General features: G+C 40.5%; 1 protein-coding gene and 1 long non-coding RNA gene across 3 annotated transcripts in view; one reads left to right on the top strand and one right to left on the bottom strand.

The window, feature by feature from the left end:
* TARS1 (threonyl-tRNA synthetase 1) overlaps window positions 1-12,754 on the bottom strand; it is a 28,764-nt gene extending 16,010 nt beyond the window's left edge. Inside the window, exons 1-3 of one of the 2 annotated variants that reach the window (XM_019013461.4) lie at window positions 10,937-12,754; window positions 6,719-6,799; window positions 3,395-3,585 (exon numbers count right to left, since the gene is read on the bottom strand). In XM_019013461.4, coding sequence (XP_018869006.3) covers window positions 3,395-3,585; window positions 6,719-6,799; window positions 10,937-10,993 — 329 coding nt within the window. In that variant the 5' untranslated portion in view covers window positions 10,994-12,754. Of the gene's footprint in view, window positions 1-3,394; window positions 3,586-5,359; window positions 5,743-6,718; window positions 6,800-10,936 lie in introns of those variants that run through there. The other variant, XM_063700810.1, reaches the window with a different exon arrangement.
* Window positions 11,442-27,667, top strand: part of LOC134757604 (uncharacterized) — a 29,748-nt gene continuing 13,522 nt past the window's right edge. Inside the window, exon 1 of the long non-coding RNA XR_010131779.1 lies at window positions 11,442-11,876. This is a non-coding gene — a long non-coding RNA (uncharacterized lncRNA). The remainder of the gene's footprint in view (window positions 11,877-27,667) is intronic.

Raw genomic sequence — 27,667 nt, 5'->3', positions numbered from 1 at the left:
AAGAAAACAACAAACTTCTTTCTATTTTCAATGCTCCTACTAACTTTACCATAGGTTATAAACAATGTTTTCTTTCCTCCTGAGATCAGATGGAGCCAATAAAATAAATACATGCATTTCACAAAACATAACATGAATTTGGCAGAGAGAAATGTATTTTGTCATATTAGTGTAAAACAGTTTTCAGGAGATTAAAGAACTGATAAAAAGGATAATCATATTCTCTATATTCTTTGGGAAGAACATGACTTTTATCTTATGATCCAATATGGAGCCCCAAGATTCTAAGAATAGAGTTACTCTGAAAATGTAGATTACACATGGGCCATACTGGATCATTTCAATTTTTCAAAGGGTAAAATAATCTTTAAGATTTGTAAGAAAACGGCCGGGCACAGTGGCTCACGCCTGTAATCCCAGCACTTTGGGAGGCCGAGGCAGGTGGATCATGAGGTCAGGAGATCAAGACCATCCTGGCTAACACGGTGAAACACCGTCTCTATTAAAAATACAAAAATTAGGCGGGCATGGTGGCGGGCGCCTGTAATCCCAGCTACTCAGGAGGCTGAGGCAGGAGAATGGCGTGAACCCAGGAAGCGGAGCTTGCAGTGAGCCAAGATGGCGCCAATGCACTCCAGCCTGGGCGACAGAGCGAGACTCCTCCGTCTCAAGAAAAAAAAAAAAAAAAAAAGATTTATAACAAAACAAAACTTCAAAGAAAAACCTTTTGACACAAATGGAACATGTCTTTTTTGTCCTTCCCTTTCATATTCACCACTAACTATGTGAATCTTTAAATAGCCTGTTAACAATGTTATAATTTTTCACAGAACAAAAAGTTATTCTGGACTTTTGTAAAAATTTCATAAAGTATTCTCAGTGCAGATCAGTGACTTAACTCCAGAGCTAAAGCCCATCAATGTTTTATGTAATTCAACCTTTTATTTTTTTCCCTGGAGACAGACTCTCGCTCTGTCACTGAGGCTGGAGTGCAGTGGCTCAATCTTGGCTCACTGCAACCTCCACCTCCCGAGTTCAAGCTATCCTCCCACCTCAGCCTCCAAGTAGTTGGGACTACAGGTCCCATGAGTCACCATGCCTAATTTTTGAATTTTTAGTAGAGACAGGGTTTCGCCATGTTGGCCAGGCTGGTCTTGAACTCCCGACCTCAGGTGATCTGCCTGCCTTGGCCTCTCAAAGTGCTGGGATTACAGCTGTGAGCCAACGCGCCCAGTTATGTAATTCAACTTAGAATTTTATAGTTCTTGAAGAATATTTTTCAACTGAAGACTTGATAAATTACAACGTAATCTAGATCAACATTGTAGAAGGTAGAGGAAAAAGTTCCCAAACTAACAGAAGCCTAAATTTTAATGACACGGCTACAATCTCATTGTGTGACAACAGAGGAATCTATTAATCAACCTGACCTTCAAAATTATCTCTAAAATGAAAGGTTGAACTGATACGTAAAGGTCTATCCAGTTCTCTATGCTCTCACATAGAAACTTGCATGGTATTACAACTTTTTACCTCCTTTGGAGTACGGTAGAAGAACTTGTAGGTAGAAGCACTTGTCAAATGAATGGAAACACTCCATTCACTTTGTAAAAAGTACTAACTAATGTCTGTGGTACAGTAGACGCTCATGGCTCATAGGCCTAACTGGTTCTGCTTCCACTAGTTGTATAATAGGCTTACCAAGAATCAGCCACGTTGGTTCCCCAAACTGTTTTTGTGCTTGTTCTTTTACGTGTTTGGTTCAACAATACAAAATTGATGATAATCAACCACATGACAATTCATATGGTGATTTCAAACGGTTCAATTCAATACATAACAATTATAAATAAACTTAAAAATATATAATTATAAAATAACACAATAAGGGAATTATGGTTTCTATGAAAACCAAGTTGAATGTTTGAGAAGGCTTGATAAATCCAAGTCACACACACAAAAATACTGTCAAGTTAGGTGTAACTCTACAACTACATGAAAATCTGCAAGGATTCTGTGCTCAGACTACTTCTCAATGTGTTAAGATAATGTAAGAACTCTAATTAGCACTCGCTATCCCCCAAACCTTGCCATACATATATATATTCACTGTTTTATGTATGTATATAAAGTTAGTGAATACATATATATTCACATATTTTAAGTTGAAGTGTTTAAGACCAAGATTGGCAAGCTTTTTCTGTAAAAGGCCACACAAATATTTTACACTTTGCAGGCCAAACATGGTCTCTGTTGTATATTCTTAGTTGTTTTATTTTTTCCAACTATTTAAAAATTTAAGAATCATTTTTGGCTGGGCGCGGTGGGTCACGCCTGTAATCCCAGCACTTTGGGAGGCCGAGGCGGGCAGATCACGAGGTCAGGAGATCGAGACCATCCTGGCTAGCACGGTGAAACCCTGTCTCTACTAAAAATACAAAAAATTAGCCGGGCATGGTGGCGGGCACCTGTAGTCCCAGCAACTCGGGAGGCTGAGGCAGGAGAATGGCGTGAACCCAGGAGGTGGAGCTTGCAGTGAGCCGAGACTGCGCCACTGCACTCTAGCCTGGGCAACAGAGCAAGACTCCGTCTCAAAAAAAAAAAAAAAGAAAAAAAAGAATCATTTTTATTTTTCACTTTCAGGACGTACACAAACAGATTATGACTAGAGTTTCCCAATACCTAGTTTAAGATATATATATATAATATATGTGTGTGTGTGTGTGTGTATATATATATAAGTGTGTATATGTGTGTGTATATATATACGTGTGTATATATGTGTGTATGTGTATACATATATATACATATATATGTATGTTTTACCAACTCTTATTTTGATAAACTGACCAATTATTGATCCCAATCATATCAGATTAGGAAAGCCTCTCCCCTATTACAAAATATGCATCTAATTCTCAGTTAATTGAAATAACTTCTTCCCACCCCAATAAAAGTTTTAAGACTAGGAACAGTCTTTCATTGAATTTATAAAAATAGTACATTTTTTTCATGTGTTATATGAAGTTTCTTAACCTTTCCACGTGAGATTATCTAGCTTCATTTTTAACTTCAAAACCAAGGCATTTAAGTCAAAATAGGTAAACACTGTCTAGTTGGTTTTGTAACATTTATAATCATAGTAAGACAAAAAACATACAATGCCCCAAAAGATAAGACCAAAGTAAACTCTTTCAGAAATTAACTTTGAATTTTGACTACAAAGCTCTGTATCATTTTGATTTTTAAAAAAATCTCAAGTAGGCAAATTAAACAGATTAAAAACACTGAACGGTAACATAAAAATATTATAAGAATAAAACATGACAAGATAATAAAAGGAAGTTTAGTTAGACCACAAACTATGGAAGGTCATGATGGGTGTAGCTTATACCTAATTCCACAGGCAATTTGATATGGTGTAGTTTTCCAAGATTCCGCATCAACCTGTTTACCATCAGGCAAAGTGACTTTAATTGGCTTGCTATCTTTTTCTGCCTTTTCTGCCAGAATGGAATCATGTTCTGCTTTTAGTATATTATACATCTCAAGACGTGTGTAAATATATTCAGGCCAAGGATTCAACTGCAAGACAACAAACAAATCAGGAAATAAATGATCAGTAAATATTGCTTTCCTATTTAGAAATGGGAAAGAAATAATAAAAACAATACAGAAACCCAGGACTGTTGATTCAATGTGGTAAATAAACACTGCCAAAATCACCCAGCATTACCTCAATTTGGTTCTAAATGAAGGTAAAAGAAGGAATTAAATGCCCTATTCTTATGCTGAATCGACAATTACCATTTTGCTACTATTTACAGCAAGTGGTCTTTTCTCTTTTAAGATGTCTTCTTAGGATCTTTTCTAACTAAATTATTTTACACATAGAGCTATAAACAATACTGGAAATAAAAACAATAAACTGGCTTTTCCATTTTGTTTCAATCATGTCCAGGTGATGGTCTGTGCAGCTGGTCAGCCTGTATGTCCACTCACAACCAATCACAAATTTCTTTGACTTAAGGTCTCCCCTTCAAGGAAAGTATTTACTGAATTCAAAGATGCCATGATCACCTTGGAGTATGTAATTAGCAACTATATAAAACAACACACTACTACTTTCTATAGTAGATAAAATTAACAAAAATATTCTATATAAAACAACCACTTAGGTTTCTAGAGGTTTGGCAAAGAAAGAAAAAGAGACAGCAATCAGAGAGCTGACTTCCTCTACTGTCAGACTCTATAATCTATGGAACATTTCAAAAAGGCAGTGAATCTGTGGTAACAAAACAGTCAAACTAACATCTACAGCATTTATCATCTTCAAATTACATGAACATTAACACCTCATACAAAAGTGAAGAGGAGATTGCTTAATTTTGCCATGACTTTCTATCTTCAAATGAATTTCAATCTATCAGATATAAAATGACTTACTGCAATACAGATTTTAACATTTATTCAATGTTGATAATGCTACCAAAACGTCTCCATATATATCAACATACCACAATTTGAAAGGAGTACAAGTGAATATCTAATCCTTAAGAAACTGACTGGTGCAGGGCATGGTGGTTCATTCCTGTAATCCCAGCACTTAGGGACGCCAAGGCAGATGGATCACTTGAGGCCAGGAGTTCGAGACCACCCTGGCCAACATGGCAAAATCCTATCTCTACTACAAATACAAAAATTAGCCAGGTGTGGTGGCGCACACCTGTAGTCCCAGCTACTTGTGGGGCTGAGGCATAAGAATTGCTTGAACCTGGGAGGTGGAGGTTGCAGTGAGCCAAGATTGGGCCACTGCACTCCAACCTGGGCAACAGAGTGAGACTTGTCTCAAACAAAATGAAACAAAACAAAACAAAATTGACTGAAGATAATAGAAAATAATATCAAATGAAAAAGATTAATTGTCTGCCCAGTAATTCCTTCCCTCCCTCCTTCTTTCCATTCTTTAACGACAGGGTTTCACTATGTTGCCTAGGCTGGCTGGAGTGCAGTGACTATTCACAGGCACAGTCACAGCGCACTTCGGCCCCAAATTCCTGGGCTCCAGTGATTCTCCCACTCAGTCTCAAGTGATTGGCTCCCACCACTGTATCAGGCCCTAATATCTTTGTAATTCCCACCCACAGCAGTCCCTCCCTTTCTTTAGTCATTCAGTTGCTCTTTGAGAGCTTTTCATCAAATTATCACAACGGTCCATAACCTTCAATGGTGAAGAACCCATGAATTAACTAAAAGCTCAGACAGAGCCTGTCATTCTACAACCATAATCTGAACCCCTCAGACTAATGCACAGTACCCAGTTCCATCTACTCTAAAGCATCATTATAATCCTACCCACCTGCACTACCCTCTGTATCTTAACTGCAGTTTATCATCATAACCACTTGCAATGTCCCAATTAGAATTTCGTGTCAAAATCTCTTCAACATTCATTCAGCAGATACCCTCTGTGTCAGTCTCTGTGATTGCAGAGATGAATAAAACCTGCATGTTGCCCTTGGAGGGGAAGACCAAGGTCTTGGACAGTTCACTGTACACTCTTTTTTCCAGACCAATCGTTAAACATAAATAATCACATGTCCCACTTAAAATTCTCTGTTCAGAAGAGTCTTCTAATTATACTCTTTGTGTTATTTCCAGGTCATTTCTCAAGCTGTGATGGAACAGCATGTATGTTTGTATTGAAAGTATAAAAAAGAAATTAGGGAACATATGCATTTTTCCATTGGCTTGCAAATTTTAAAATTCACAATCAACAATTTTCTTCATAATTACAGTGGGGTATAATGGTCGGGAGACTGATCAACTGATCAGCCGTAAGATAAATGGTTAGGTAGGGTTCTAAGCAACACTACACTTGATCATCTATAAACTTACCCTAAAGTAAATGACAGCACTATAAATTCAGCAATTGCAGCATTTGTAAAAGTGGCTCTTAAAAGCCAGCTTACTGTGCTACTTCTAAAAAGGCTGTTCCTTTGTGCTTCTTCCTTCTGGTAGCTTTCTAAAGAGTCTCCAATAAAACAGCTGTAATGACTAAAGCAAAAAGTGAAGCACAGTTCACAGCAGTAAAAATAAAGTAGAAAGGCAAGCTTAACTGCCTGTAAAAGCAAAATACTCAGGAACCAGGTGGATTTAGGGCTGGCTTTTGATATGCCAGTTCCTTTCAGTGTGAGCCTGGGGAAGTGAAAGCATTTTCTGCAGACTTGAGAGGCCTTAAGGGGATCTGTCCCGGGTTAGAAGCCAACCCCAGGGCAGGTCCAGATGGAAAGGGCAAGGAGGGGGTCAAAAAACTGGCTTTCTTTGGTTTTCGTTGTATTCAGTGTAAGCCCAAACACCAAGTCTCTATTCCCTAACATCTCATTTAATGAAATGTCAGAGCTGGCATCACATCTGGCAACTGAATAATTACCAGTCTCCTCTTCAACTTTTGTTCTCTGATTTTTATATTCAACCCCACAATCAGATCATCTTATACAATCATATGCCAGTTGCTTCCTTTTACAGTAACAACTGAAAGTCTTTTTTCCCCTCTCAGATTACCCTTTCCTAATTCTTCTTCCTGATTTTTCCAACCAGTACCATCTTACACCACCATGTAAACCATTAGAACTCTTACACACTAGGAAAGTCTCAGAAAGTTCCCTGCGATTTGCCAACCTTTGATAACAGAGCCCTCTGTGATGATAACTTTTACCTCAGCTCGACCTCCATCTCCAGATCCTTCTTTGTTCTTCTTTTTGCCTCCTTCCTTTTGCTTCTCTTCACCAGCACCAATCTAAATAAGCAAAAAACGTTTTATATTTTAATCTAATGTGACACCTCCATCCTGTGATGCCCCAGGAAAAGTGTTGAGAATGTTATTTTAGTATTTGTTATTTAATTTTTAAAAAATGGAAATCTGATATCGAAAGACTGAACAATTTCATCACCGGCAAAGACAGGTTAACAACTTACAATAAAGGCAAGTCTTTAAAAAGTAGGAAGGAGTTACTAACGATGTTTAACTCCTCAAATTTCATTTATTTTATTTTAACTATTCCTGTGACTCTCGCTTCAGGTTTACTTGGACCACATATCAAACATATGGCCACAAGGAAGCACGCAGTTGATTCAGTAAGCATATTTCCAGGAAAAACAAAAAAAAAAAACTGAATGCAAAGTGTGCCCATGAATTCCACCAGTGCTACCAAAAGCCATGGAAGAAGCAAACATAAGGCCCAATCCCTACCATGTGTAAGCCTAGTCTCTCCCGGGAAAGTAAGGCATACATGTGTGAGAAACTCCTGGAGGAGAAAACACAGTAGTAACGCTATGATTAGATGTCAAAAAAGCTAGGACTAGCGTAAGAACTTTAAAGGATGGAATGCATTTCAACAGGTGGATTCTGAGAATAGAGGAAATGTGTCCTATGTGTACACATAAGCTTGTTGTCAGAAATGTTAAAATCTAAACAGAGAAAAAAATGACTAAACCAGGCTGATTAATGAAGGATTGTTTTAGAAAGTAATACAAGGTAAGACAGACTAAGGCTCACAGAAGCAAGAACTAAAAGGTACCATAAGGAATACAGACTTCAATTAGAAGCAAGTGAAGTCATAGAAAGTTTTAAAGTAATAAATCCTGTGCCAGGAATGTAAACGGGGATTTTAATTAGTTTGCATGTTTGTGACCTTTAGTTTTTTTAAGTTTTAAGATACAATTCATATACCATACAAGTTACCCATGTAAAGTACACAATTCAATGGTTTTTAGGTATTCACTGTTGTGCAACTATCACTACCATCAATTTTAGAGTATTTTCATCACCCTCAAAAAGAAACCTTGTACCCATTAGCAGTTCACTCCCTGTTGCCTTCATCTCCAGACCCTGGCAACCATTAACCTAGTTTCTGTTTCTATAGATTTGCCTATCCTGGGAATTTCATATAAATAGAATCACACATTATGTGGTCTTTTGTGACAGGCTTCTTTTAGTTAGCATAATAATTTCAAGATCATCAGGTTGTAACATGCATCAATACTTGTCATTGTACATTTTTATTATCAAATAATATTCCATTGCTTACTTATCCATTTATCAGTTGATGGACATTTTGGCCATTTTCTTTTAAATCCTATAAAATGCATTACTTGTATAATTAAAAAAAAAACTAATTTTAAAATATGACTCCTAATTTCATGCTGAGCTAAAATCCCCCCTACTCCAGAAGTCTGGGTTTAATAAACTTTAAAGCTTCATTTAGATTCAATAGATCCTTTGTTATACTATAGAAGTGATGTAACTGATCAAGTATACTGGGTAAAAAGAAAAATTGAGGCTGGGCGCGGTGGCTCATGCCTGTAATCCCAGCACTTTGGGAGGCCGAGGCGGGCAGATCACGAGGTCAGGAGATCGAGACCATCCTGGCTAACACGGTGAAACCCAGGCTCTACTAAAAAATACAAAAAAAAATTAGCCGGGCGTGGTGGCGGGCGCCTGTAGTCCCAGCTACTCGGGAGGCTGAGGCAGGAGAATGGCTGGAACCCGGGAGGCGGAGCTTGCAGTGAGCAGAGATCGCGCCACTGCACTCCAGCCTGGGAAACAGAGCAAGACTCCATTTCAACAACAACAACAACAACAAAAAAGAAAAATCGCAGGTCTGTGCAGGTTTAAAATGGAAAGATGATAAATTAAGTTTTATATTTCTGATAAGATTATTTTGGTTTTGACCATTTGCCAAATGAACAGGGGTAGTAAGAGAGAGAGAGAGAGAGAGAGAGACAATCACCACAAAGGTTTTCTGGTTCTAAATACGGCTCCATTTTACAAACAAGAACACTGGCTCAAAGAAGTAACTTGCCCATTTATATCATTAAGTAATAGAGCTGGGAAATTACAACAGGTCTCTCTGGAACCCTGAGGCCTATGACCCCTTTTCTACAACAGTGGGAAGAGAGTAGGCAACTGTTCTCTATTTCCCTGAGTATATATGTTATGTACATCTACATACAAGTAATCTAAAATCCCAACCCAAAAGTTGGGAAACAGAACCGGATTGTGAAGAGAAGCTACAGAATTACCTTTCTCAGGAATGATCTGTCCCTGACTCACTCAGAACAGCACAGGGGTTATTAGTATTGGCTATAGGATATTGGGTTTGAGGAAGGAAAAAAAAGGGGATACTGGGTTTGAGCAAGTTACTGTTCCTACGCCTGCTTTCTCATCTGTATAATGGAGATAATAACAGAACCCACTTCACAGCGTTATTAAGAAGACTGAATGAGGCCGGGCGCGGTGGATCTTGCCTGTAATCCAAGAACTTTGGGAGGCCGAGACGGGCGGATCACGAGGTCAGGAGATCGAGACCATCCTGGCTAACACGGTGAAACCCCGTCTCTACTAAAAATACAAAAAATTAGCCAGGCCTGGTGGCTGAGGCAGGAGAATGGCATGAACCCGGGAGGTGGAGCTTGCAGTGAGCCGAGATCGCACCACTGCACTCCAGCCTGAGTGACAGAGCGAGACTCCGTCTCAAAAAAAAGAAGACAGAATGAGTTAATTCATGGAATGCATTAATACAGTGCCAAACTCGTATTTAGTCCTCAAAATAAATATTAACTATTGTATAATTATTACAGGAAGGAAAAATTACATATTTGTTAACCATACATATCACGTCCAATTAAGAATAGCATAGGAGAATATTTATGGACATGGAAAGTTGTTGACCACATTCTATTAAGCAAAAAAAAAAAAGTTACAAAACAGTAAAAATATCATTTTATGTGAAAAAAATCTATGTACAGTCACCATTTATCATCTAGAATTAAATTTACATAGTTAGAATGTGCCCGTATGCAGTTTCTCCATTCAATCTCGAGTGGACAATCAAGAAAAAATTTGGCTTTTAAGTGAATTGTCCTGTCACAGACTTGGGATAGAGGATCCCTTAGCTGAAGACGTCACCACTTCTCACTTGGACTATTACAACAGCGTTCTGCATGTGGCCTAACCTTCTATCCCAATGCCAGCGTGACTTTTACCAATACAATCTTCCCGCTTAAGATCCTTCATGTATAGAATACAAGTTTCAAACATCCTTGTTGCCTAAGATCCTTCTGATTGCTGTTCCTTTAACCCTTCTGGCATATCTCTTGCAAACAACCCGAAAGACAATTCACCTGCGTGCCCCTTTTCACTGCCTTCCCTACCTTTACGTGGGAAGCCCCGTCCTGCCTGTTTACCTGGTGAAATCATTCTTCCAAACTAAATTCTAAAGTGTCTTCCTAAACTTCCTCTTCTGTAATACCACAAGGTTGATCACAAAGCACTAGAGCTGTTTTCCTGTCTCTTACACATCAGCCTGTGAGGCCCTCAAAGTCGGGGAACTGGGCCCTATTCATCTTCCCACATGCACCGCCCAGATCAGTGCCGGGCAAAATGTATACTTAACCACCCAAACTTGGACAAGCTGGGTCAGATCTCGGGCACTCGGTTTTCCTTTCCTTAAAATGGAGCTCTTTACCCCCGCAGGATCTTAGGAGATTGATTAAATAAGGCTCTGCAATGTGTTTTCCGCTTACAGTAAGCCATAAACGCAAGTTTGGAAGCCCCAAGCCTAAGATTCTGATTCTGTCTCCGCGTCTAACTACTGTAGATGTGAGGCTCTGAACAAGTCGCTCACTCAAGGTCTGTTTCCTCATCTGTAAAGAGAATGGACCCACAGATGAACTGCAAGGCCCCACCCTAATTTATGAATGGATGGTTCCCAAAGGGGGTTCCGACTTTCCAGGAGTCCCACCATCCCCCACTTCTCCGACCCACGCGGTCCCGGCCGCTTCCTGCTTCCTGCCCCCAGCTCCCGCCGCGAGCGTAGCGTCTGCACCCACTAGAGTCCCAGGCTGGTCTCTGGGTCCCACCAGGTTTGCTCACCGGCTTCTCCTCGCCTCCCATCTTCCCTGAAGGACTGCTGGCCTTCTCCTCAAACATTGGCGAACGACGAAGCGATGAGAGAACCCGAAAGCGACGGCCTAGAGGAGAGGAGCCAAGAGGCGGGTCGGAGGTGGGCTAGCGCCCGGGAACTTGGCCTCGGCTGGACCAGCTGATGCAATCGAAAGGCGCCCTAACCCCGCCCCCAACTTGCGGCGGAACGAGCAGCCAATGGATAACGGGGGAAGGCGGGCCCTCCCTCCTCTAAGCCAGTGGAAAATCTTTTCGGGTGACAGAGCCCTTCTAGGAAATCAGGTCGCGGAGGGTGAGGAGGAGCAACTGCAGAAGCTACATGCCTACTCTCCGCTGACCTTGGTCTGGACGCTTTCCAGAGTCAAGTCCCCAATGCGCGTGCGCCTTTCCTCCCTTCTGACTTTATGTGGCACAATCATGGACCTTCCCGGACACCGTAGATAATAAGTAGGTCTTAGTCTAAACTTCCGGGAAGTTTTCGGCAACCTGGATACCATCTTCGACACTGGGACAAATCCCGGGATGGAGTCCAGGGTTTCCCGCGGCTTCGGCGCTTCCTGACCTGGCGTGACTGCCGACTTGTCGGCACCACCCAGGCCTCAGGCTCCCTGTCTGTAGTGGTGAATCGACCTTCCTCATGGCAGTCCAGGCTCCCCAAGCCCCATGTCCTGGTGATCCGGGGTAAACTCTTCCTTGAACATTCTTCACTACGAGCCGCTGCTGATCTGTACTGCCTGGAGGAGCATTTCCATAGCGCCCGCAAAAATACAATAAAGCTCACCCAAGGAAATAACCATGGATTCTCACGCCTGGGTGCCAGTGTTTGGAATCGACTGGGCTTTTTTATGTTAGTAGGCAATTTAAAACAATTACTTATTTGAAATCAGAAGCGCAATAGGCACAACTTCAGGTACGTGCTCCACCACCACGTCTTGTGGATTTTTCTTTTTAAACATCAGTTCTGTTCTCTACAACTCTCCGCCTTCAGGGTTATACTTTCCAGGAACAATAGCTTCCCAATTCGGCTTTGTGCATCCATTTTTCATACAGCACCGTTGTAGTCTTCAAATACAAATATGATCACGGCAATCTGCTGAAAAATCTTTGGTGGCTTTCCCTTGCTCTTGGACAAGATTGTCCAAGTTTTCGGCTTCATCTCCTTCGCCCACCATACACTGAACTATAAACTGTAGTGGCTTTTTTTCCTCAGGTCTTCCCACAGAGTAAGTACCAAGATTTTTCCACCCTACCCTCATCCGTGCTCATTCCGACACACTTTTTGCCTGTTTGACACCTCATTTATTTGTCAGATTTCAAGAATCGTTTTCTTCGGGGAACCATTTCTTGACCCCCTTACTGGATGAAACAAGCCTCCCTGTTAAACAGTGTTGGAGGCGCAGAAACATACCCCCAAATAATGGCGTTTTGACATCTGAACTGAAGAAGCCTCAAGTTCCCACTCCCCTAAATCCCCACGCCATCTCGGCCAAAGCAAAGGATAAAGTTTAGACACATCACAAGGAACATAATTGTTTTTGTTGCCTCCCTGTAAAACCAAGAATGTAGTAATCACACCTGAGCAGACCCTTTCACAAGATGTTGTACAAATTAATGTGTTCCTGATACATTCATTCTCCCTTGTAATCCCTCAACAGAATTCCTCTTCTCCCTACCATAACCTGTATCGCTGGGATTGTATCCACAAGCTTCTGAAGCCCTCTGAGGGGTGGGTAATCACGCTGTGATTCTTCCTGTGTATACACGTTAAGTAAATTTGTATGTTTTTTCTATTAATGTTCTTCATGTCAGTGATTTTCAGCCAAACCTCAGAGGGCCAAGGAGAAAGGTCCCCTTGGCGCTTACAATAGTGTCTGCTGGTAGTTTCATGTGGTTCTTGGTAGAACTTACCGGTTCAACTTGTTCTTTCACTATGTGTGTATTTAGAGCTAAGCAAGTTTACTATATATGTATATATATATATATATATATATATATATACACATATATACACATATACACATATTATATATATATATATGCACAGTAATGGTTCTGATCAGTTGGCCTAAGAGTACACCCTATGTGGGGCTTCACGTACTGCTACACTCACAGGCAGAATTGGGGGTTGTTTTTCTGGCCAGAGTGATTGATCCTGATTACAAGGGGACAAGCGGGTTTCTTCTACATAAAGGAGAATTTTGTCAAGAACCCAGGAGATTCACTGAGACCTTTTTTAGTACTTCCTTGTCTAATGTTTCGCTGTTGGAAAACTCTGGGAACCCAACAAAGACAAGGAAGGAAGGAAGGTTTGGGCTATCCTTCTAGGTAAAGAATCTAGTCTAGCGAGGTCCTGACAAAGGCTAAGGGTAACTTGAAAAGGTGCTAGGAGAACAGAGTTATGCAATATTAGCTACCTAATTTGCAGATTACATATGTATGTATACACATATACATATGTGTGTGTGTGTATATATATATATATATATATAACTGCTCTTTAGCTGACACCTTGATTTCAATAATAGTCCTTTTCTTTTCTTTTTTCTTTTTCTTTGAGATGAGGTCTTGCTCCATTACCCAGGCTGGAGTGCAGTGGCACAATCATAGCTCACTACAGACTCAAACTCCTGTACTCAAGCAGTCCTTCTGCCTCAGCCTCCCAAGTAGGTAGGACTGCAGGCAGACACCACCACACCCAGTTAATTTTTTCTTATTTTTTATTCTATCTATCTATCCATTTATTTATTTTTGAGACAGAGTCTTGCTCTGTTGCCCAGGCTGGAGTGCAGTGGTGTGATCACAGCTCACTGCAGCCTTGATCTCCCAGGCTCAAGTGATCCCCTCGCCACAGTCTCCTGAACATCTGGGACTACAGGTGCACACCACCACGCTCGGCTAATATATATATATTTTAATTTTTAGTAGACATGAGGTCTCACTATGTTACCCAGACTTGTCTCAAACTCCTGAGCTTAAGCTCTTCTCCTACCTTGCAAGTTTATAGTTTTTTTAAAATGTATTTTATCTCCTTGATTGAAAACTTCACGAAAGCACACTTTGTGTATTTTTGCCAGCATCTGGAAGATGTAAACGTATCACACAGCAGATGTTCAATAAATGTTGAGTGTTGAGACAAAACTTGCTTAATTTTTCAAGCAAGGTTTGGAAAATTACCTCTTTATTTGTATTATAAAAGAAGTCAAAACCCCTTTACTAACTAGATCTAGAAGAAAGTTTATGATAAGAGTAGATTATTAGTAGTGCTTGATGTTCCAGGAGTTATGTACAATTTTAATAGGCTTAAATAGACCAAACTAACTCCCCACATTTAAATTAGAATGAGAATCAATAGGATCTAATCTTACCTTTTAATGTAAAACAATTTAATTATGCTCATTAGACACATTTGCCTGAATTGTATCTTAATTTTAACTAAGTATAATGAAAACCAGAGAGATCAAGATTCCTGAATTTGCTGGATGCAGAAAATGATAGGCTAACAATTATATTTAACTGCTATATAACATTGTTTCTAGCAGCTTCTCTTAACTCTTTGTTCTCATTCAACTTTAAAAACAGCCCTCATTTAAGGATGGCAAAAAGAAAAAGCAGAAGGCGTTTCTTTTTTTTTTAATATATTTTTATTATACTTTAAGTTCTAGGGTACATGTGCACAACGTGCAGGTTTGTTACATATGTATACATGTGCCATGTTGGTGTGCTGCACCCATTAACTCGTCATTTACATTAGGTATATCTCCTAATGCTATCCCTCCCCCGTCCCCCAACCCCACAACAGGCCCCGGTGTGTGATGTTCCCCTTCCAGTGTCCAAGTGTTCTCATTGTTCAATTCCCACCTATGAGTGAGAACATGCGGTGTTTGGTTTTTTGTCCTTATGATAGTTTGCTGAGAATGATGGTTTCCAGCTTCATCCATGTCTCTACAAAGGACATGAACTCTTCATTTTTTATGGCTGCATAGTATTCCACGGTGTATATGTGCCACATTTTCTTAATCCAGTCTATCATTGTTGGACATTTGGGTTGGTTCCAAGTCTTTGCTATTGTGAATAGTGCTGCAATAAACATACGTGTGCATGTGTCTTTATAGCAGCATGATTTATAATCCTTTGGGTATATACCCAGTAATGGGATTGCTGGGTCAAATGGTATTTCTAGTTCTAGATCCCTGAGGAATCGCCACACTGTCTTCCACAATGGTTGAACTAGTTTACAGTCCCACCAACAGTATAAAAGTGTTCCTGTTTCTCCACATCCTCTCCAGCACCTGATCTTTGACAAACCTGACAAAAACAAGAAATTGGGAAAGGATTTCCTATTTAACAAGTGGTGCTGGGAAAACTGGCTAGCCATGTGTAGAAAGCTGAAACTGGATCCCTTCCTTACACCTTATACAACAATTAATTCAAGATGGATTAAAGACTTAAATATTAGACCTAAAACCATAAGAACCCTAGAAGAAAACCTAGGCAATACCATTTAGGACATAGGCATGGGCAAGGACTTCATGTCTAAAAACACCAAAAGCAATGGCAACAAACGCCAAAACTGACAAATGGGATCTAATTAAACTAAAGAGCTTCTGCACAGCAAAAGAAACTACCATCAGAGTGAACAGGCAACCTACAGAATGGGAGAAAATTTTTGCAATCTACTCATCTGGCAAAGGGCTAATATCCAGAATCTACAAAGAACTCAAACAAATTTACAAGAAGAAAACAACCCCATCAACAAATGGGCGAAGGATATGAACAGACGCTTCTTAAAAGAAGACATTTTTGCAGCCAACAGACACATGAAGAAATGCTCATCATCACTGGCCATCAGAGAAATGCAAATCAAAACCACAATGAGAGACCATCTCACACCAGTTAGAATGGTGATCATTAAAAAGTCAGGAAACAACAGGTGCAGAAGGCATTTCTAACAGGTTGACTGTGGTGCAGGAACATAGGGGAAGAATGTAATGAGTTGCTAGTGTGGGAACCTCGCAGAGGTATCCCTGTGGCACAGTGCCCTCTGGTGTTAGGAAGGTGTTCTTTCACTATGTGTATTTAGAGCTAAGCAAAGATCACGGGAGCGTCCAACACATCTCAGACCTAAAGCACAAAACACTGTTATACAACTTTTGTGTATTTGCCAACAAAAAAAACTTCTGATTTACTCCCAGTGTTATAATTTATGCCCACTGTATTAACCCGTTCTCTGCTATGAAGAAATACCTGAGACTGGGTAATTTATAAAGGAAAGAGGTTGAATTGACTCACAGTTCTGCATGGCTGGGGAAGCATCAGGAAATTTCCAATCATGGCAGAAGGTACCTCTTCACAGAGCAGCAGGAGAGAAAATGAGTGCCAGCAGGGGAAATGTCAGACACTTATAAAACCATCGGATCTCATGAGACTCACTCTTTATCAGGAGAACAGCATGGGGGAAACTGCCCTGTGATGCAATTACCTACACCTGGTCCCACCCTTGACACATGGGGATTATGGTGATTACAATTCAAGATGAGATTTTGGGTGGGGACACAGCCAAACCGTATCACCAACTACCCTACATGCTTTAAAAATTTTTTACATTATTATTTTTATTTTTATTTTTTTTTTAGAGACAAGGTCTTGCTTTGTTGCCCAGCTAGTCTCAAACTCCTGGCCTCAAATGATCCTCTCACCTTGGCCTCTCATGCCGGGATTATAGGTGTGAACCACCACACTGGCCTCCTACATACTTTTTAGGAAAGTGGCTGTCAATAGCTCTGCCTTGAGAGGTGAAGCAAAATTATGTGATATGCTACAAGTAATGTTACAAATAATAGAAGTTTGTACATAACCATCTATGGGTTTGGGGCAAAAGAGTCTTCTTCATTATCAATCCTTAATTACTCATTTGAATAATTTTTGCTTCTGGTTCCTACAACCTTGGGCTGGATGATTTTGAAGAAACTAATCCCTGAGGGAAGAATGCTTCTATCAGGGGCACAGTCATGGTTCTGATCAACTGGCCTAAGAGTACACCCTATGTGGGGCTTCACGTACTGCTACACTCACAGGCAGAATTGGGGGTTGTTTTTCTGGCCAGAGTGATTGATCCTGATTACAAGGGGACAAATGGGTTTCTTCTACATAAAGGAGAATTTTGTCAAGAACCTAGGAGATTCGCTGAGACATTTTTTAGTACTTCCTTGTCTAATGTTCTGCTGTTGGAAAACTCTGGGAACCCAACAACGACAAGGAAGGAAGGAAGGTTTGGGCTATCCTTCTAGGTAAAGAACCCAGTCTAGCGAGGTCCTGACAAAGGCTAAGGGTAACTTGAATAGGTGCTAGAAGAACAGAGTTATACAATATTAGCTACATAATTTGCAGAACCCAATGCAAAATAAAAATGTATGGCTCCTTGTTAATTTCAATCTATTTAATAGGCACAGTGGAGCAGCAACTAAGTGTAGAGCGCGCTTCTAAGTATTGAGTCCTGTGTGACTGCCCAGGTTGTGCATCCATGGAGCTGGTGCTAGTGCTATGATTGCTAAATTAGCCCTCATGACCAGAAAGAAGTAGGGCCTGTAGAAGTTATGTTTTTTGTTACTTTTTTTTCCACTCCCCCAACTTTTCCTTATATATGTATCATATATAAAGAATACTAGGAGTGGCTAACTTTTTAGTTCTCGTGAGGGAATATGATTGAATCAAGATCACTCCATGATGATACACATTCTGAAGGGACTTCATGTGTCCCTTGTGTTGGAGGCACACACTTTTCATGTGGATGAAAAGCTATAGAGGATGTTGAAGGGGAAAAGGTGTGGCCTGTACCAATGGACTGCTGGGCCATTGGCCTCCAGTTGCTTCCAGCCAGTGAGACCCTCAGTAGGAGTTGGGAGGGAAGAAAACAAAATCAGGACATGTATACCCCTGGCCCTTCCCGGGAGGAGGTTGCCTTGTGCTGCTGATGTTTCACAACCAAAGGTCACTGCTGATCTCACAGCAATAACTACAGAACACTTCCCTTCTAGGTTCCAGCAAACGCTGGCTACCCTCACCCTGCCTGGCCTACATGTGGTTACAGATTTCCCACAATTACTATTTGTAGGATCCTGACTCCCTATTCTCATCTCTTTTAAATAAACCCTCTTTAAATTACTCTAACCCGAGTGTGCCCTCTGTTCTCTGTTGGAGCCCTGTGTGATATAATCATGTTCCTCAGCTATAAAATGGTGATAGAAGTAATAAACCTGCTTCCAGAACTTGTTGGGAGGATAAAATGAAAGTATAAGTATACAAAGTACTTTGCAAATTCTAAAGGGCTATAAAAGTTAATTATGTCTGGGGAAGTGAATGCCCTAGCCGGTTACCATCTCTGGTTTACTCTAGATTTATTTGGAGCCATTCTGGATAATATTCCTCAATTTGTTTTCATTTTTGTCATATCTCTTCTTTGCTGAGAGCTTTTGCTGTGATTTAACTGTGTCCCCTAAAGTTCATGTGTTGAAAACTGAATCCCCAATACAACTGTTGGGGTGTGGAGCCTAGTAAGAGGTGATTATGTCGTGACAGCTCTGCCATCATGATTGGAGTGATGTCATTATCTTGGGAGTGGGTTAGTTATTGTGAGAGTGGGCATGCTATAAAAGTGAGTTGTTCCCCTCTTGCTCTTTTGCTCTCTTGAGCTCTCTTGCCCTTCTGCTTTCCACCATAGGATGATGCAGCAAGAAAGCTTTCACTGGGTATAGGCCCCTTGACCTTGGATTTGCCAGCCTCCAGAATTTAAGAAATAAGTTCATTCTCTTTGTAAATCTCCTAGCTGTGGTATTCTGTTATAGCAATACAAAATGGACTAAGACAGGTTTAAAATAGCTTTGAGAGGCCTAGCATATGAGGAATACATTCTGGATAGCTTTTAGGAGGTTCTGAACCTCATCTCCAAAGGGCATGCTTTCCTCCAAAGTAAGTTGTAAATGTGTAGAATTGTGCATTTGCCTTTGGCGTCCCTCCCTTCTCATTTCTTTGCAGAGTATCTGTGCCATTCCCTGAAGGTATTTGAGCACCTCACACTTTTCTTCATCCTACCTACCTCTATTAAAAACAGTTTCCAGGAAAGGCTGTGAGTTCATTTTTACTAAATAAATGGCTGCTGGACTTTGATATGTGGCCTTACCCAGATATCAAAAGCATTGTCTGAAGCAGGATTTTTCACAACCTCAGCACTATTGACATTTTGGGGCTAAATAATTATTTGTTGAGGGAAGCCACTGTTCTGTGCACTATAGGTGCTTAGCAGGATCCTTGACCTCTACCCACTGAATATCAATAGCACTCTTCTCCCAGTTGTCATGACCAAAACTGCTTTCAGACATTGCCAAATGTCCTATGGGGGCAAAATTACTTACAGTTAGGAATACTGCTCTAAAAAAATGAAAATTCATCTGTACAATCTTTTGGGCATCATCAAATCAAAACAAATGCATATAAGGGCAGTAACTGGAAGGTGTTTCTAAAAATACGGAACTTGAGTGCTTGCTGGTAAAGAATCACTTGGTTCTGTGAGTTGTATAGTCTGATAGTTTTTCCTCCAAACAAATCTGCACATGTCCATGTTGTTTCTGAGTACTTCCCACCCAATGATTCAATTACAGTGATGTGATTATGAATAAAAACATTTTTTCAAGTCCTGTTTCTTATAGCAATATATGAGTAATTTATGTATACATAAAAATATTCTGAATATTAGCTGAAGTTCTTCAGAGAAACAAAATCATCTATCTACTATCTATCTATCTGCCATCTATTTATCTACCTACCTACCTACCTATCTGAAGAGAGAGAAAGAGGGGAGGAGAAAGAGAGAGAGACAGACACAGAGACAGAGAAAGAGACAGAGAGAGATTTCTTAGAAGGAATTGGCTCACATGATTATAGAGGCTAAGAAGTCCCAAGTTCTGCAATTGGAAAGCTGGAGACCCGGGAGAGCCCATGGTATAAGTTCCAGTCCAAAAGCCAGCAGGCTCAAGATCCAAAAGAGCCCATTTTTCAGTCAAGTTTGAAGGCACAGTGTTCCAGCTCAAGCAATCAGGCAGGAGGATTCCCTATTACTCAGCCTTTTTGTTCTACCCAGGTCTTTAATTGTTGGATGAGGCCCACCTGCATTAAGGAAGGCACTCTTTACTCAGTCCACCCATTCAAATGTTCATCTCATCCAGAAAATCTCACAGATACAAGCAGAATAATGCTTAACCAAATGTCTGGGCATCCCTGGTCCAGTCAAGTTGACATGTAAATTAATCATCATGTCTTCCCATTGACCTGTTGGACTATTTTAAATTATCTCTCAAGAACTGAGTTTGGGAATGTTGATACCAATATTTCAATCAGAGACACTATGCTAGTTCAAGGATATACATAGCCAGCTGAATTTTTCAATGAGAAGCAGCTTGGAAGCTTAATAAAATTGGGAGTCCTCTGCTGGTACAACCTACTTGGGAGCCAACAAGACCATGGTGCCACATTCATGCTTTCCCCTAGCCATCATAAGCCCCTATTTCTAGCAATCAGATAGAAGAAAACAGAAATCCAATTTATAAGATATAATAGTTACAGTAAATGCTAAACAGAGGTAGAAGAGAGGCTCCAAAATACAATGACAGTAAACTAGATGATTACTTATTTTTCTGTTACAGCTATGTAGGGCCCCAAGTTCCTTTTATCTTTTTGCTCTAGTGCAGTGGTTGGCAAACTTTTTCTGAAAACACTAGATAGCAAATATTTAAGGCTTGCAGCCCAACACGGTCTTTGTTGCAATTACTTAAGTTCTCTGTCATTGTGGTGCAAAGGCAGCTATATATACTTTGTAAACAAATGGACATAGCTGTGTTCCAATAAAACTTTATTTACAAAACCAAGTGGCTGCTCTATGGGTGATAGCTTGTTAACCCTTTCTCTAGAGGGTTCTCATCTGCATGGTTGTACTTGGGTTGCTGGTATTTCTGCATTTCAATTTGCAAAAAAAAAAAAAAAAAAGAGTGGAATTGCTTATTCCAAGTGTTTTCAGGCCCAGACCCAGAAGTGGCACATAGTTACTTCTACTCGTATCTCACTGGTCCAAACTGAGTTGCATAGCTTCTAGGGAGGCTGAGGAATCTGGTCTCTAGCTAGAGAGTCATGTACCTCACTTAATTTCTGTTATTGAGGGGAGGAAAATATTTTGGTGGAAAATTAGTAACTACTGCGACATGACACCACCACTTGGGGGTAATTCTGCAAATTACATGATTCTCTCTCTATCTTCTTTTTAAATGTAATTTTATTTTAAGTTCTGGGATACATGTGCAGGAGTGCAGGTTTGTTACATAGGTAAACACGTGCCATGGTGGTTTGCTGAACCTATCAACCCATCACTTAGGTATTAAGCCCCACATGCATTAGCTATTTATCTTGATGCTCTCCCTCCATACCCCCCGCCCCGACAGACCCCATTGTGTGTTGTTCCCCTCCCTGTGTCCATGTGTTCTCATTGTTTGACTCACACTTATAAGTGAGAACATGTGGTGTTTGGTTTTCTGTCCTTGCATTAGTTTGCTGAGAATAATGGCTTCCAGCTTCATCCATGTCCCTGCAGAGGACATGATCTCATTCCTTTTTATGGCTGCATAGTACTCCATGGTGTATATGCACCACATTTTCTTTATCCAGTCTATCATTGATGGGCATTTGGGTTGATTCAATGTCTCTGCTATTGTGAATAGTGCTGCAATGAACATATGCATGCATCTATCTTTATAATGGAATTATTTATATTCCTTTTGGTATATACCTGGTAATGGGATTGCTGGGTCAAATGGTATTTCCAGTTCTAAGTCTTTGAGGAATCATCACACTGTCTTCCACGATGGTTGAACTAATTTACATTCCCACCTACCAACAGTGTAAAAGCATTCCTATTTCTCTACAGCCTCGTCGGCATCTGTTGTTTCTTGACTTTTTAATAATTGCCATTCTGACTGGTGTGAGATGATATCTCATTGTGGTTTTGATTTACATTTCTCTAATGGTCAGGGATGTTGGGATTTTTTTTTTCATGTTTATTGGCCACATAAATGTCATGTTTGTTGGCCACATAAATGAGAAGTATCTGTTCATGTCCTTTGCCCAATTTTAATGGGTTGTTGGGTTTTTTTGTTTTGTTTTTGAGACAGAGACTCGCTCTGTCACCCAGGCTGGAGTGTAGTGGCACAATCTCCGCTCACTGCAAGCTCTGCCTCCTGGGTTCATGCCATTCTCCTGCCTCAGCCTCCCGAGTAGCTGGGACTACAGGCATCCACCACCACGCCCTGCTAATTTTTTGTATTTTTAATAGAGACGGGGTTTCACTATGTTAGCCAGGATGGTCTTGATCTCCTGACCTTGTGATCCACCTGCCTCAGCCTCCCAAAGTGTTTACAGGCATGAGCCACCATGCCTGGCCTTTTAATGGTTTTCTTTTCTTCTTCTTCTTTTTTTTTTTTTTTTTGTAAATTTGTTTAAGTTCCTTAATCTTACGCAAAAAGAACAAAGCAAGAGGCATCATGCTACCTGACTTCAAACTATACTAAAAGGCTACAACAATCAAAACAGCATGGCTCTGGTACAAAAGCAGACACATAGACCAACAGAACAGAATAGAGAGCTCAGAAATAAGACCATACATCTACAACCATCTGATCTTCAACAAACCTGAAAAAACAAGCAATGAGGAAAGAATTCTCTGTTTAATAAATGGTGCTGGAAAAACTGGCTAGCCATATATAGAAAACAGAAACTGGATCCCTTCCTTACTCCTATACAAAAATTAACTCAAGATGGATTAAAGACTTAAATGTAAAACCCAAAACTATAAAAACCCTAGAAGAAAATCTAGGCAATACCATTCAGGACATAGGCACAGGCAAAGATTTCATGACAAAAACATCAAAAGAAATTGCAACAAAAGCAAAGATTCTCACTCTTACTGCAAATTTTATTTAGTTAGGAGTTTTTTTTTCCTTAGGAAATAACTCTCATAAACTATTTTCTCAGAATGTAATGCATAATCTGGATAGTATATACAACTTAGACCTTATGTTCCTCAAGAATATATCTACTAATGCCTACTTTGTTTTAGGCTGTTCTGTGATTTGTGCCTTTAGAGAGTTTACAGTCTGCTTGAAGAAATAAAATATCTCAACATAAAGATAAGCAATACAGGGGATGAAGCCAAGATAGAGGACTAGAAGGAGCTCATATGCGCCATTCTCACAAAAAGGAAGCAAAAGGGCTAGTGAACACTGACCCTGCAGGTCAATCATCTGAAAAGCCATGTTGGGATCCATCAAGGCAGCAGGAGAACACAGGGAGCAGAGAGGAGCAAAGGTGGGCACCAGCCTGTGTGGGCTCAGCGTAGAGTCAGGAGAACCTCTCCAACATGGCAAAGAGTGAGAGAGAGCCCCCAGGTGGATTCATGCTTTAAAGACTGGGAATAGGACAATCACCTCAGCCTTCCCATGACCCCTCCCCCTGCACTATGCTTCTAGACTGAGGCAGAGAGCCACACAGATGTGGGAGCAACTCTTGGATTCAAGGGGACCTCTACAAGCCTTGGGCTGTGAAGCAGACTAGCACCAGCACATCAGCCCCAATAGAGGCCACAGTTGTGATGCCTGGGAACAGTAAGATTGCTCCACCCCCTCTTGCTGAACATGGCTCGGAGCTTCCAGTCCAGCAGTCTCTCTTCCCCCTGAACTCGGCCAGCCACTCCACCCACCCACACCACCCCAGTGCTAGCCAGGTGGCCAATGCTTGCTAGAGCTTCTAGCCCAGTGGTCCCACTTCTGTGTGAACTCAGCCAGAGAGTGCAGTCTCCTATTGTCCTGGGAAACACCCAGACAGTAGGGTGCATGATCCCATACATTTCTGATACTGATAGCTAGGTGGGCAACACCTGCTAGAGCTTTGGGCCCAGCGATCCTGCTTCTGTGGAAATTCAGCTAGTGGGTGCAGCCTCCTGTTGTTCCAGGAAGCATCTGGACAACAAGGCAGTTATCCTCACCCACTCCCACCACTGGTAGCCAGGGGAGCCACATCTGCTAGAGCTTCTGGCCCAGTGGTTCTACTTCTGCCTGAATTTACCAAAGAGTTCAGCCTCCTGTTGCCCTGAAAACCCCTACAGCAGGGCAGGCAACTCCATCCATCCTCCCCTCCCATAGCCAGACAGGCCACACCCACTAGAGTTTACAACCCAGAGGTCCTACTTCTGCCTGAATTCTGCAGACAGGCACAACCCATGTTTTCCAGGAAGCATCCAGACAGCAGATTAGGGCTGACTTGGCAAGGATACAGCTTGTCTACTAACTGCAGCCCCTACCAAAGGGAGCCCAGTGGACCAGAACACTCAACAAAAGAAATGTGGGCATGGAAACAGTAATCAGAGGAGGCTTCTCCAAGACCTAGTAGTGAACAAGAATTGAATCCAGTCAACTGAACTCACCTTATATCATACATAATCAAATTTCCAAGGGCATCAAAGGACAACAAAAACAAAGGACAGCAACTTCAAAGACTGAAGGAACATCAGCCCACACAATAAGAAAGAGCCAGCACAAGAACTCTGGCAACTCAAAAGGCCAGAGTGCCTTCTTTCTTCCATGTGATCACACTAGTTCCCCGGCAAGCATTCTTAACCAGGCCGAAATGGCTGAAATGATAGAAATAGAATTCAGAATATACATAGGAATAAAGGTCATTGAGATTCAGGAGAACATTGAAACCCAGTCCACAGAAGCTAAGAATCACAATAAAAAAAATACAGGAACCGATAGACAAAATAGCCGTTATACAAAGGAACCAAACTGATCTGATAGAGCTGAAAAACACACTACAAGAATTGCATAATGCAATGGCAAGTATTAACAACCGAATAGGCCAAGCTGAGGAAAAAAATCTCAGAGCTTGACACTGATCCTCTGAAATAACTGTCAGACAAAAATAAGAAAAAACAATAAAGGAGAATGAATAAAACCTCCAAGAAATATGGGATTGTGGAAAGAGACCCAATATATGACTCACTGGTGCGCCTGAGGAAGAAGGAGAGAAACCAAGCAATTTGGAAAATATATTCTAGGATATTGTCCATTAAATCTTCTCCAACCTTGCTAGAGAGGCCAACATGCAAATCTGGGAAATACAAAGAACCCTTGTGAGCTATTACCCAAGAAGATCATTCCAAGACACATAATTATCAGTTTTTTCAAGGTCAAAATGAAAGGAAAAATGTTAAAGGCAGCAAGAAATAAGGGCAGGTCACCTACAAAGGGAACCACCAGGCTAACAGTTGACCTTTCAGCAGAAACTCTACAAGCCAGACAAGACTGGGGGCCTATATTCAACATTCTTAAAGAAAAAAATTTCTAGCCAATAATTTCATATCCCACCAAACTAAGTGAAGGATAAATAAGATCCTTTTTAGATAAGCAAATGCTAAGGGAATTCATTACTATCAAACCTGTGCTACAAGAGGTCCTGAAAGGGGCACTAATTATGGAAAGAAAAGACCATTACCAGCCACTACAAAAACGCACTTAGATACACAGACCAGTGATACTATATAGCAATGTTTATAGTATGCATAATGACCAGCTAACAACATGATGACAGGATCAAATCCACACATACTAATATTAACCTTCAATGTAAACAGGTTTAATGCCCCAATTACAAGGCACAAACTATACTACAGGGCTGCAGTAACCAAAACAGCATGGTACTGATACAAAAACAGACACACAGACCAATAGAACAGAATAGAGACCTGAGAAATAATGCCACGCACCTATAATCATCTGATTTTTGACAAAGCTGACAGAAATAAATAATGGGAAAAGGACTCCACATTCATAAAATGGTGCTGGGATAACTGGCTAGTCATATGCAGAAGATTGAGACTGTACTGCTATCTTATAACACATATAAAAAAATCAACTCAAGGTAGATTAAATACTTAAATGTAAAACCTGAAAGTATAAAATCCTTGGAAGATAACTTAGGAAATACTATTCTGGACATAGGACTTGTCGAAGGTTTCACAACAAAGATGCCAAAAACAATTGCAACAAAAAAAATTGACAAATGGGATCTAATTAAATTAAAGGGATTCTGCACAGCAAAATAAACTATCAACAGAGTAAACAGGCAACTTATGGAATTGGAGAAAATATTTGCAAACTATGCATCTGACAAAGGTTTCATGTCCAGAATCAATAAAGAACTTAAACAAATTTGCAAGCAAAAAACCAACAACCCCATTAAAAAGTGGGGAAAGGACATGAACACTTTTCCAAAGAAGAGATACATGCAATCAATAAGCATATGAAAAATGCTCAACATCACTAATAATTAGAGGAATGTAAATCAAAACCAAAATGAGACACCATCTCATACCAGTAAGAATGGCTAATATTAAAAAAATTAAAAACAGATGCTGGCAAGGTTGTGGATAAAACGGAATGCTTATACACTGCTGGTGGGAATGTAAATTAGTTCAGCCATTGTGGAAAGCAGTGTGGTGATTTCTCAAAGCTCTTAAAACAGAAATACTATTTGACCCAGGAATTCCATTATTGGGTATATACCCAAAGGAATATAAATCATTCTACTATAAAGACACATGCATGGTATGTTCATTGCAGCACTATCCACAACAGCAAAGACAGAATTAACCTAAATGCCCATCAACAGTAGACTAGATAAAGAAAATGTGGTACCTATACACCATGGAATACTATGCAGTCACAAAAAAGAATGAGATCACATCTTTTGTGACAACATGGGTGGAGCTGGAGGCCATTATCCTAAGCAAACTAATGCAGGAAACAGAAAAATGAATATTCACGTTCTCACTTATAAATGGGGCCTAAACAATGAGAACACATGGATCCACTAGGAGAGGAACAACAGACACTGGGGCCTACTTGAGGGTAGAGGGTAAGAGGAGGGAGAGGATCAGAAAAGTACCCATCAGGTACTATGCTTATTACTCAGGTGACAACATTACCTGTGTGCTAAACCTCCAAAACACACAGTTTGCCTATATAATAAACCTGCACATGTACCCCTAAACCTAAAATTAAAGATAAAAAAAGGATTGAAACAAGATTGGCAATACATTTTCAATAGCTGAATCAGATGCTGCAATATAAGCATTAAGAGAAGGAGGAAGAGATAATTGATATCTCATATCTAGGATATGATTTCCTATTTTCAAGCTGAGTTGATAAAACTGCCTTGTTTTGCGTGGAAACAGTTGGGAACTGAAAGGCTTGTCCTCAAAAAATTGCTTTTTTGAGTCATATATTTTAATTATTATTATTTTTTTGGAGACAAGAGTGTTGCTTTGTAACCCAGGCTGGAGTGCAGTGGTATGATCTCAGCTCACTGCAACCTCCACCTCCCAGGTAAGCACTTCTCCTTCCTCAGCCTTCCAAGTAGCTGGGATTACAGGCACATGACACCATGCCTGGCTAATTTTTTTTTTTTTTTCTAAGTAGAGACGGAGTTTCACCCATATTGGTCAGGCTGGTCTCGAACTCCTGACCTCAAGTATCCACCTACCTTGGCCTCCCAAAGTGCTGGGATTACAGGCATGAGCCACTGCACTCAGCCTTTGAGTGATATATT

The sequence above is a fragment of the Gorilla gorilla genome, chromosome 19 (genome assembly GCF_029281585.2).
Source record: "Gorilla gorilla gorilla isolate KB3781 chromosome 19, NHGRI_mGorGor1-v2.1_pri, whole genome shotgun sequence".
NCBI classification, from domain to species: domain Eukaryota; kingdom Metazoa; phylum Chordata; class Mammalia; order Primates; family Hominidae; genus Gorilla; species Gorilla gorilla.
The sequence above is the reverse complement of the archived record's forward strand: the minus strand, read 5'-3'. Positions and strand labels throughout refer to the sequence as shown.